General features: G+C 59.0%; 1 protein-coding gene across 2 annotated transcripts; it reads left to right on the top strand.

The window, feature by feature from the left end:
- The first annotated feature begins 15 nt into the window (after window positions 1-15).
- Window positions 16-9,726, top strand: LOC308183376 (uncharacterized protein). 2 transcript variants are annotated; one of them, XM_080569341.1, is made up of 6 exons: window positions 16-374; window positions 4,059-4,177; window positions 4,771-4,859; window positions 6,240-6,364; window positions 7,782-7,879; window positions 9,092-9,726. In XM_080569341.1, exons 1-5 carry the CDS (start codon window positions 235-237, stop codon window positions 7,870-7,872), a joined length of 564 nt encoding a protein of 187 aa, XP_080425467.1. In that variant the 5' UTR covers window positions 16-234; the 3' UTR covers window positions 7,873-7,879; window positions 9,092-9,726. The 2 variants fall into 2 exon arrangements, 1 of the variants encoding a protein (XP_080425467.1); XR_013942418.1 differs by lacking the exons at window positions 7,782-7,879; window positions 9,092-9,726 and having other exon boundaries at window positions 16-1,047; window positions 6,240-7,764.
- The last annotated feature ends 1,759 nt before the right edge of the window (window positions 9,727-11,485 follow it).

Genomic DNA, 11,485 nt, shown 5'->3' with positions numbered 1-11,485 from the left:
TGCAGAAGCGGAGCCGGGCAGGGCTCAGCTCAGCTCCCTCTAGAGGCGCCCTCCCCGGCCGGAGCGTGGGAAAGGAGCCGCGGCAGCGCTTTGAGCAGCGCCGTGCGCCCAGGGGATGCTCCTGGGGGGTTTGGGGGGGATTTGGGGGACCCCCTCGGCTGGGGGCACCCCCCGGCTGCGGGACACCCGGGGAGGTTCTCTGGGTGCCGAGCCCAGCGGTGTAGGGGTGGTGTGATGCTCCTCGGCACCCTGCTTGCTGTGATTCCCTGGGTGTCTTCTGCTTCCCCTGGGGTCTCCAGTGTTTTTTTTTTGTTTTTTTTTTCTTGGCCTTTGGGAAGGCTGCAGGTTCGCCCTCCGTCGGGTTCCCCCGGCAGGTAGGGCCAGGAGCTGTGTTAAAGCCCTCAGACCATTTCAGGTTTCCAGGAGGACGCTTCTCCTTTGGGCTGCCAGGCCAAAAGTCTTGGTGGTGGTGGAGGTGCCTCGCACCTGGGAAAGCTGAAATCCACCGAGGTTAGGAAAAAAACCCAACAGCGTGGCTGGAGGAAAGGGCGTAATTCACCCTGGGGAGCAAGATAGTTCTGCAGGGGGTGGCTGCTTGGCTTGGCCCCAGAGCTGCCCCAGCCTCTCCCCCAAGGAGGCTGCTAAGGGCTTTGCTGCTGGGGCTGCAAGCTGCCAGATAAGCAGGGATTTGGGGCCAGTTTGAATGCTTGATTGGTAATTATCCAATTACCTGTCTGCCGCATGGTAGGAGCACTGCTTGTGCCCTGGGATGATGTGTCCTGTGGGATGTTCCCTGCCCAGGGGAGCAGAACAAAAGGATTTGATGAACGCCTGCTGGAGCTTTGCTGGGGAAGCAGCGCCCAGATGCAGGGGGCACAGCCCTGGCTCCAGAGCTGCCCTCACCCCCTGGGCACCAGCGAAGAGCCGGCTGCGATGGGGGAAGCGATGGATGCCTGCGGTGACCTAGGGGAACAAGGGCCAGGAGAGCTGCGCCTGCTCAGAAACGGCTTTTGGGGGGATAGGACCATAACCATGGAGCAGAGGAAGGTGAGGCAGCAGCTAACGGGGCCTGTCCCCATCAGGCTGGCAGCCAGGGGTCTGCCTTCCTCCCAGAGAAACGCCCGGACCTGGGGGTCTCGAGGCCCCACCATCAACCTTTGTTCTGTGGTGGCTTTTCTTGTGCACAGCTGGTGTCGTCCATGCCCAGTTTCAGACTATACACCGGCACAGGCACTGCAGGGGACGAATCCTGTACAGATGAGCCCTGCACTTCTCTCTCCACAACACTGCCTCAACCTGGGCTGTTCCTCAGTTCACCACCATTTCAGATTTACCATCCCTCATTTGTATTACCTCACTAGAAGGCGGTGCTGGTGAGAGCTTTTGCAAAAGGGGATCTCATCTAAATTCCTTCTTCCTTGTGGCAAACCACTTTTCTTCCACCTCAGGTCTGTTGCATGATGCCTCTGTGGCATGGCTGTTGAAACCAGCTGGGAAAGTGATACTTGGCGAGCACCAGATTGCTATGATCTTCCGAACTGAATAAATCTAGTTGTGCTGAGCAGGGAAAACTGAGAAAGAAGCTGTGCTGAAGGCTGGGACAAATCCTCTGTGTCCGCAGCAAAGGGGCTGTGGGGGCTGAGCTCTCGGTGGGGAGCAGGCACGTGGGCTGCAGGTGCTGCGATGTCTGCAAACGGCTGCTGGAGAGTGTTAGAGAGGGGAGAGATATTGGGAATAATGGGGAAATCGGTGTGAAAGCACTAGCTCTGCTATGGGAACGGCCAATATAGGCATTGGGAAATGGTGGTGGCAAGCATTTAGGGAATCGTTTGACACGCGGTCTAAATCCCTGCTTCGTATTGCTGTGCTTTTAAGATGTAGAAGCAATGGGGAAGAAATTCCAAGCTGGCTTTGTGGCTGCAGATACAGATGTGAAAATTTCCTGGCTTCCTGCAGCCCCTTTTGCCGGGGTAAGCACAAAGGTGCAGAACAGCCTCATGAGGAGCCTCCGGTTTCTGGACTTGTGGCGTTTTTTAGGGAGTGATTTCACCGACTGGTTGATGCAGCCTAAAGCTGGGCTGCTGCTGGCAAGGGCGCTGCAGTGAGCTGTGTGTTCCCAGCCCTCCTCTCGCCCCACGGAGAGCAAGGGGCTGATGAGAAGGGGCGATTTTTGCGGCGAGGAGGGCTGCAAACTGTGCTTTGTGGGAACCCTGCCCTGCCTGGCTGCCTGAGCCAGGCGATGGCAGAGGAAAGGAAACAGGAGGATGCAGCTGGGGTGGGGGAAGAATCTCAGTTTCAACTGATCACGATGACACGGCAGTTTTAGATGAGTTTTGGGGGGGGGGGAAAACCCTTCTGGCAGCCTGCACTTGTGGGCTAGCTGATGGGTAGCAGATCCACGGGTGAGCAGATGCTGGCAGAGCCAGCCAAGAGAAACTCCGAGCGTGGAAGCAAAACCAAACTCCACCCAGCGAGCTGCCCTGAGGGCCTTGCTACACCCATGGAGAAAGCTTTGTGCCGGTGGCACTGCAGCTACAGCACGGCTCTGCCGAGCGCAGGAACTCTGCAGAGACATCGTGCCCCTGCCTGTGATCCCAGTCCTAGGAAAACCCTGAAGCTGTGCCTGAGTGCCTAGGGGAGAAATAGTTTGTTGGGTTTGCTGCTGGTTCTGCTGCTGCCGTCGTTGTCGTGAACGTATCGCAGCGCGGTGGCAAACTCCTTTTAAAAGTTGTTTGCAAAGTCATTTGATCTGCTGCTGCCTGAAGAAGTAGGGTTTTAGCCTCTTGCTGGCCTGCTGATCCTGTGCTGCCGGATGGTGCCCGAGCCTTTCATGTGAGCCCCCCTCCCACCTCCCTTAACGGTGCAAAACCCCCGGGCTGGGCCAAGCCGCGGCGGAGGTGGGCGTGCAGCGGGAGTGAGTTGCTGTGGGTAGAAGAGAGGCTTCATTTTTTGGGGGTCCCTCTGCTCCCCCAGCCCCAGGCTGTGCACGCGTTGCCCCCCTTGGTGCCATCCTTCCCCCCCAGCTCATTTCAGAGCCCAGCTCCGTGTTCCGGGGCCGTTGGGGCCGTTGGATTCGAATCCCAATCCCAGCCGTTGTGCCACCGGCCGGCCCCGCTGCTGGCGCTGGCAGCCATGGACGCCCCGCAGGCTGTGCCCAGCCGTCCCTCCCTGCTCCAGCTCCTCAGGGGGCTCTTCGGCTACCACCGAAGCGCTCTGGGGACACAGGGGCCCAGAGCGGAGCGCCAAGAGCCGGGCACCACCGGGGACCCTGGCAGCTCGCAGGGAGAGCGGGTCTCACCTGCCCACAGGGAGCCCGGGGGCCAGCAGGGCCCGTACTGGGAGCCCCTGGGGGATGCGGAGAGGGAGGGCACGGAGCTGCTGCGGGAGCTGCGGGAGCTCAGCCTGGGGGGCTCCCTGGGGAGCAGCAGGAGCTGCCCGAGCGCCGGCACCAGCGACACGGAGCTGGAGGTGGCCAGTGACGGGCAGGAGGCTCCTGCCGGCAGCGGGGCCCAGCAGGATGCAGCCGGCGGGGTGGCCCCGGCAGAAGCTTTCGGGGACAAAGCTCTGGAGATGTAAGCGTGGGTGGGGGGTGGCATGGGGCCACAGTCGCCTCAGTGCCGTGTCTTTGTGGATGCAGGTGTCCGAAGGGATACGGTGAAGCCCCCTTGGCTGCATCAGCCTCGTCAGATCCCAAGCAGGCGATGCTTTGCAGAAAGCTGCTCGGTTGGATATTATAAACAGCCAGTAGCCTTTTTTTTTTTTTTTTTTTCTACTTAGAACACTGAAATGAGCCAAGCACTCCCAGTAAGGCCACAGTTGGCTTCCCGAACCTGTGTGGTGTTTCAGGGTGTCCTGAAACCCCCAGGCAGGCTCCATTCCCTGAGGCTCCCCAGGTTGCTCCCCACAAATGGTGGCACCCATCAGGAACCTCTGTGCTCCTGGGCCTCTCCTGGCTGCTGGCGGGGTGCAGTTGGGTCCAACTGTGCTGCTAGGGGGTCCGAAATGGCCACGCTGCTCATGCCTTCGTTCAGTCATGCCTGATTCTTCTTTGCACCCAGGGATGGGCTCCTCCAAGGTCCGGGTGCTGCTGCTGAAGACATTACGGGCTCTGCAAGCCCCGAGCTGACATTTTCTGCGGGCTTTGATGCTGAATGGGACAAAGGGCAGCTCCTGAAAGGTGAGAGGATGGCTTAGAGGGCAAGGAGCCCCTTTCCTTCCCCCCAAACCTGAGGGTATGAGGGCTGCCCAGGGCAGCTGGCTGGTCCCAGGCACCGGTAGCCCTTCTCTGGGTCTGTATGCTGCTTTTTGGGGTACAAGCCTAGGGGCTAGTGCTGCAGGCTGTCTGCTGGCTAAATGCTGGCATCGAAACCATGTGTCGGAGGCTGCCAACCAGCGGGACTGCCCGGGGAGCCAGACCACTGGGGGAGTACCCAAGGGCTTGAGCAGAGAGTGCTGAAAATCACCCAGGGGTGGGATGGGGATGGGGACGGGGATGGGATGGGGATGGGGATGGGGATGGGATGGGATGGGATGGGATGGGATGGGATGGGATGGGATGGGATGGGATGGGATGGGGCCCCTCAGCCTCTTTTCCACTGAATCCAGTGCCAGGCATACCCGGCAGCAGGTCTGTTTGCTTTCCTGGTACTGGAGGATCTGGACCTGGCACAGTGTCCCCTTTGAAATGTTTGATTGCCATGCCAAGGGCAGCATGGAAGGGGGGTGGCGGCTCTGGGGAGTCACTGCTTTCTCCAGCCTTGTCTTAAACAGCAGGTCAGGGTGCAGGATCCTCCAAAGCAGAGCTCTCCCTGTGGAACCGGCTCATCAGCATGAACAGACAGCAGTGGGCTTCGCGTAAGGTTGGTGAGAGGATGTGGAGCGCGGGGAGAAGGCGGTGAGAAGGATTTTTGGGCAAGTCTAAGTGCCCGCAGACCTAAGAAGAGGTGTAGGGAGGGATCAGCGTGGATGGTGCTGGCACTGTCCAGGCACCAACGCATCGGGGCTGTGGGCTCTCAGGGGTGTCTCTGAAGCTCTTCTGCACCCCCACGTCCTTTCCAGCTGAGCAAGGAAATGGTCTCAGGGTGCTGCAGGGCTGTGATGGGTGTTGGGATATTTGCCAAAAAGAGATGGATGGGTGGGAAAAGGGGCTAGCAGCAAGAGCCAGGCCTTTGGGTTTCCCTTCCTGGTCATCTTACAGCCCCCACTGTGACCATGGTTGTTTAATTGGAGAAAATGTCACCCAGCAGCCCTGGAGCGAGCTGCACATGCAGAATTATCTTGCTGTCTGACGATCCTGTTGCAATAACTTACCTAACACATTGATCCCAAATAGAACAAGAGACGACCCTACAGACTCGGTCTTCATCTGAGATAGGGGTCTGGCTGGGGATGCTGGTGTTTTCCCCTAGTATCTGCAGGACAAAGTGAGGCCACGGGTAGGGGAGGGTGGGTGTCTCCAACCCAGACAACAAAACCAAGGCAGGTTTGCGGCAGAGGCACAAACCTGGAGCAGAGCCGAGCCTCCAGCTGCGGGGCCAGGGCTCGGAGAGGTGCCGACGCGGGACCTGGAGGAGCAGCAGGAAGGAGCTGGGGTGTTGGAGGGCTCGTGCTTTAATAAAGCTTTAATAAACCCGCTCTGTTGGAGCGTAGCTGTGGGTGCGAACGGTGCAGCACGGAGACACCAGACAAATCAGGCCCCCTCTCTGCTGGCTGGTGCAGCGCACTAAATCAGCTCAGAAACGGTCGATGCTTTGTTCCAGGCAGCAGAGGGGGACTCCGGGGCAGTGTTTTAACAGCAGTCTTGGGGAACTGCCTGAACCCGTTAGAAAGTTTATTTTATTGTTATTTATTTTTAATAGATTTCCTTTTCCAGCCAGCATAACCATGCTGCAGATCCTGCCACTGCCTGGAGAAATACGGGGGCCGAGAGCTAAGTTAAGGGTTAGGGTGTGGGAGCCCGGAGCCAAACTCCTGCAGGATTTTGTCTCTTGTTCCCTGTGTGACCCGGGGCCAGCCTCTTCCCCTGCTTGCTTCAGTTTCCCATCTGTACCAGGAGAGAGCCCCTCACCTGCGTGAAGCACTCCTGAGGTGGATGGTTGGTAAATTGGCTCGGCGGTGGTGGGGAAACCTAGCATTTTTCATCACGAACAGCCGCTGGAAATGGCGTTACATCGGAATCAAGCTTGTGCAGAGGCATTTTATCAACTCTGATGGCCTTTATGCTCATTTTTTCCCTGCAGCCTCACGCCTCGGGCAGTTCGCTGGGACTGGAGAGCGAAGAGGAGCCGCTTTTGGAGGCGGCTGACGGCAGCCCCGCGACGCTGGAGCTGCGCGCAGAGCCCCGCGGCGCGCTCCCTGCCTACAGGTGGGCTCCCAGCCCCGTCCTGCTGGGGGGCACCCCGATATCCTGTCCCCCTGCTGTCAGCCCGCAGAGCAGGGCATCGGCATCCCCTCGCGGCACCAGGTGGCACTGTCAGCCTTCAAACCGTGCCGAGCCGGGCTAAGGCAGCCGGGCTAAGCTGCCACCGACACGCGTGGGGCCGCGCCGGGTGCCCGCTGCTGGCTGCGGGGAGCAGGGGACAGCAGGGACGGGGCGCATCGAGGGGCTCTGATGGATGCACCTGGGCCACGCAGGCTTCGTGGCACGCCTTGCGTGGCCGTGGCCACGGAGGCAGGCTCGTCTCCCCCAGATTCTTGGCCGAAATGGGACTCACACCCTGCTGCGGTCAGCCCGCTGCGCAGCACGGAGCACCCACGCCTCCATCCGGCTCGGCACAGCCCGGTTTAACTGGCCAGGATGTGACTAAGGGCAAGTCACCGTGCTCCAGGAGAGCCTTTCCCAGCGGGGTGAGGAGGCAGGAGGATGCCGAGGCCGGAGGTGCGATGCTCTGGCTCCCCACGGCACGCAGCTGCCACCCGCACCCTGAGGGTGTCTCCGTGCCAAGTCCGTCACAGCTGTGCTGTCTCTGGGCTCTGGACAAGGAAAATCCGAGGCTCGAGGCAAGGCACTTCCCAGGCACACCAGATTTATCAAATTGGTTAAAGAAAGCCCAACATCCAGGCCTTGTTCCCGCAGCAGCTACTGCTGCGTGATGGAAGTTAATCGAGCAGCCTGCCTGCCGTGTCCCCAGAACGCGGCATGAGCCAGCTTGTCTGTTCCAGGCACTGGAAGAGCTGGGATCTGTTTAGGACAAAATAACTTACAGATACACCTCCTGATAGTCTGTTGTATAACCACTGGAAGGGGACGCATTCGGCACGGGTCTACCTCTGACGATTCTGTGTGTGCTCTGAGTGTCATCGTCTGGGCTGCCCACAAGCGGGGAGCAAAGAAATCCCTGGTACCTGCTCTTCCACCCCTGTCCTCAGCATGGCCCTATTCTGGCCAGACCATTCCCTCCAACTTTGCCCGCTGGATCTGAAGCATTTTGATCAGTGGAGCTCCCATCCCTGCCCTCGCGGTGGTCTCCTGGGTCTTTTTTTGGCACCCAGGAAAGCAAATCCATCGCCTCCTGGCTGCGAGGGCTCCTGCAAGCAGCAAGAAAACTCTCTGATCCTTGGCACATCGGCCCCGGAGAGTGGTCAAGCATGCTGGCAGACCTCGCAGCAGGCAGAAAGCTTGGGACAACCTGATTATAGGGTCCTGCAGGTCTGTGCTGGCGTGACCCAGCAGTTGGTGCCTGCGGCCGATTCCTGCTGCGAGGACACATTCAGAGCGTTGGTTTAATTTGCTGTTGCACGCAGGGTGACCGCTTCTTTGACATATTTTTTCTTCATCCAAGGTTTTCTGAAGACAGACTGGGAGAAACTGTTGGCTGCTTTGGGAGAAGCCGGGTGGAGCTGGGAGCAAGCGACGCAGGAGCCCTTGGATAAGGATGAGGTTGGTCAAGGGAAAAATACCCTTGCTGCGCCGTCGCGGGGCATCTCTCCACGAGCCAAGGGCCCCCCTGGTGCCCTGCGGTCACTGCTGGTTGTCACCAGAGCACTCTCAGCAGCTCGTGGCTGGAGCAGGGCGAGGGGCCGGGGCTGTGCTTCGGCCTCCTGCCCCAAACCCTTGGGGGACCGCTTGGGCCAATGCACTTAGAAGTGCGTAGTGTCAGCCCCACAACCCCGTGCTGGTAAAGCTGGGGTTTTCTGTGGAAACAGCAGCACCTTTCAGCGAGGTCAGTCATCAGCTGAGCGTAGTTTTAAGGCTCTGCCTTTGAGCAGTGTGGCTCTGCACTCCCTGCCTCAGTTTCCCCTTTCCTACAAGGCCACACCAGCTCCTGCCCGGTCCTGCAGGGCTCAGTGCCGCGTTCCCAAATGCCTCTGAAGACCAGCGCGCTCCTCCCGAAGGCTGGGACAGCCTCAGAGAGAGGAAAGAGCGGCTTCCTCCGCTCTGCCCGCAGGAAGAGCGTGTCTGCGAGGCGGGGAAGCGGGGTGCCGCGAGCCGGGGTGCGTGGGGTCCCTGCTCAGCCTCCCCTCCCCGTCCTCGTGCCAAGCCCCGTTGTGTCACCTTGCTTTCAGCAGCTGCGACAGGGGGATGGGAAACTCCTAAATATTGCTGGAAAAATGTGTGGAGGCATTTTTTTTTGTCTCGCACCGTACGGGCCAGGAGTTTTAGCGGGTTGTTTGCTCGGTTGTTTTTTTTTCTCCTCCTTGCTCGGCTTTTTCTGCAGCCACCTCGCTCTGCAGTCCGTGGGCAGGCGCGGGTTTCTAGCTTTTAGGAAGGCTCCCAGAGCTTAATGGGGATGCTGGGGTGTCTCTGTCCTCCCTTGGGAGGGCATGGGGCCGATCCTTGAGCCCACAGCAGCTCCTTTCGGCTTCCAAGGGGGTGTCTGCCAGCAGATGCCCATTCACAAGCATGGTCCACGGGCAGATGAGGCCGGGACATGCCTGAAGCCGGCAGGGTGCTGCTGGCACCCAGCTCGATGGGGCTGGAGGTCGGGGGGGTGCAAGCAGCCGGGTGCCAGCGGGGTGTCGGAGCATCCTGGCTGCCCGCTGTTGGTTGCAGCGTGCTGTCATGGGTCCAGCTATTGCCCTGGGAGACGCTGGAGGTGCAGAGCAGCCCAAGATCACCACCCTGAGGTGCCACCCATCTCTCTTTCCCCAGATCCAGCACCGGGCAGGGATGGGGAGCAGCCCCCAGCAGAGCCGCCCACACCAGCAGCCCTCCTGGAGGAGACCTGGCGCTTCCCCTCTGTCCCCCGAGGAGCCCCTTGCTCCAGCTTCCTCCTCTTCTTCCCCCCTGTTTGTCTCTCGTGTACATGCCCCGTTTCCTTCCTGCTTTCTCCCATGCCCGTTGCGTGGGGAAGGACCCGTGGGTCTCACTGCACAGACTGGCATGGCCAGGTTTGGTTTGAATATTTTTAGATTCAGCATTTAGTGTGAATAAATTGTTCTCGCTTCTCTCCCTGATTATTTACTTTCCCTTATTAAACAATTCTGTGTCGAATCACTTTTCCTGCTTTCTTCTTTTCCTCCCGCCCTCCAGCTTTTTTGTGTCTTCCACGTTATTCTGTGGCTTTTAATGCTTTTATTTATTAATTTTTTAATTTGGGAGTAAGAAGAGGCAGGTCTGGCTCTGTACCTCACCCGCTGCAAAAAGAAGGGCGAGATCCTTGGGCCTGTGGTTGTCCCCCCCTCTGGGGCTGAGAGGTAACACCGACCTCGTACAAGGGTGCTGGCGAGGGGCCGGGGCTCCCTGTCCCCGTGCGGTGGAGAAATGCAACCCTGCTCCTTCATTTACCCTTCGGGTGCCCGGGATAAGCATCCCATCCTGTCCACCTCCAGCCCCACTTGCTCCGTGCCCACCCATGCACCGTGCCGGTGCATGCCGTGTCCTCGCTTCGTCCCATCCCCTGTGGCCATCCCGAGGCATTTGGCAGCTTGAACCTGACCTCGGCAGCGATTCCCAGCAGCTCAGTGATGACCGGGCTGCGCAAGTGGGGCTGGAGGAGCTGCTGGCAGCCCGGCTCCTGCTAATCTGGGAATTGTATGCCAGGAAGCACACACCCAGCCGACCTGCCCCAGACAAAGCCCGCCGTGTACGCGCCCGCTCTCCCCAGGCGTTCCTCTGCGCTGCTCCGGACTATTTCTGAGCAGTCCCCAGCGGGAGGCCACGCTGGCTCCCTCCCTGGACTTCCCCCGAGGGCTGGGCACCTGCCTTGGGTGCAGCCCCGGAGCTCGGCCCTCCTGCGAGCAGCCAGGGCTCCTGGCACGGCTCGAGATGCTCTCGCAGCCATCTCGCGCTCCTGCTGGTCCCTGGAGCACATCACAAAATGGGGCTGTGGCACCTAAACTCTCCCGGCTAGCCTGGAACATCCCATGAGAGATGAATTCCCTCCCTGATTGTCTCTGGGGTTTTTACTTTGGATCCTAACAGTGGCAAATTAACCAGAGCCATCATTAATTTCTTACTAAATTTGCGTGGCAGAGCTCTTGTGGCAATAGGTCATTCCTACATCGCCTTTCTGGGTACCAAAACTCTGTCCTTGACACATCCTAGAAGCCTTGAGCTCCAAATAAACTTGACTTCTGTATAAAGCAGCCCGAGATTTCCCAGAGAAAAGCGCTATATAAAATGCTGGTATTATTAGCAGTCTCCCTCTGCCAGGTCATATGTCAGACACCCGCGCCTGGCTCGGAGGTGTTAGGAGGAAGGGTTTGCCTTGGCTGACTCACTTCAGAGCAGCTCGTTTCAGGGTTACGTGCACCTCCCTGGGAAGCAGCTGGTGTCATCTGCCAAACTGGGTCTGGCAGAGATGTCAGAGTCATTTCCACAGCCTCCGAGCATCCCTGGTTGGTGCAGCCCTTGTCCCTGCGCACGGGTGGGACGTGGAGCCGTCCTCGCTGAGCCGTCCTCGGCGCTGCTCGGCGCAGGGCGGCGGAGGCGAGCGGGCTGGGTTGTTCTGCTCTCCCCTTCGAGGGCAGAACTGGGCCCATCGCCTCGACAAGAAGCTGCACGTTCACGTGATGCTCCCACATCCTGCTCAAGGTATTTTAAGAACGCTGTTTACAAACACCGACGGGGTGCTAGGGCAAGCGAGGCTGCTCGCAACCTGTGCAAGGTAGAGAAGCTGCTGCAAACCTCGTCGCTTTCCCAGGCACCGACAGCAGAGGTTGATGCAATGCCAGGGGGCTGGAACTGCTGCAGCTTGTCCGGCTGCAGAGATGGATGCGCCGGTGGGACTGCCCTGGCACCAGGAGCCTCAACCCAATTTGCTTCGGTGCAGCCGTGCTCCGAGATGCGAGGTCTCACGCTGCTTATTCTGGGTCTGCGATAGCACCGCAAAGTCCCTGCTGTGGTCTCCTTTGCGTGAGATGCTGCACCAAGACGGAGCGAAATAGATGGCCTTCGCCTGGAATAACTTTCAACCTGAGATTTCCAGGTCTCACAAAGCTGTCGTAAAGTTGCACTACAAATGTGAGGCACTCAGATATTCCAATGATACGAGCCAGCGTAATAGGATATTTTCAATGAAATATTCATCTGGATCCTCGGCCT

This window comes from Anser brachyrhynchus (genome assembly GCF_964034855.1).
Source record: "Anser brachyrhynchus genome assembly, chromosome: 27".
Classification (NCBI taxonomy): Eukaryota; Metazoa; Chordata; class Aves; order Anseriformes; family Anatidae; genus Anser; species Anser brachyrhynchus.
This window is presented reverse-complemented; position numbering and strand designations above follow the sequence as displayed.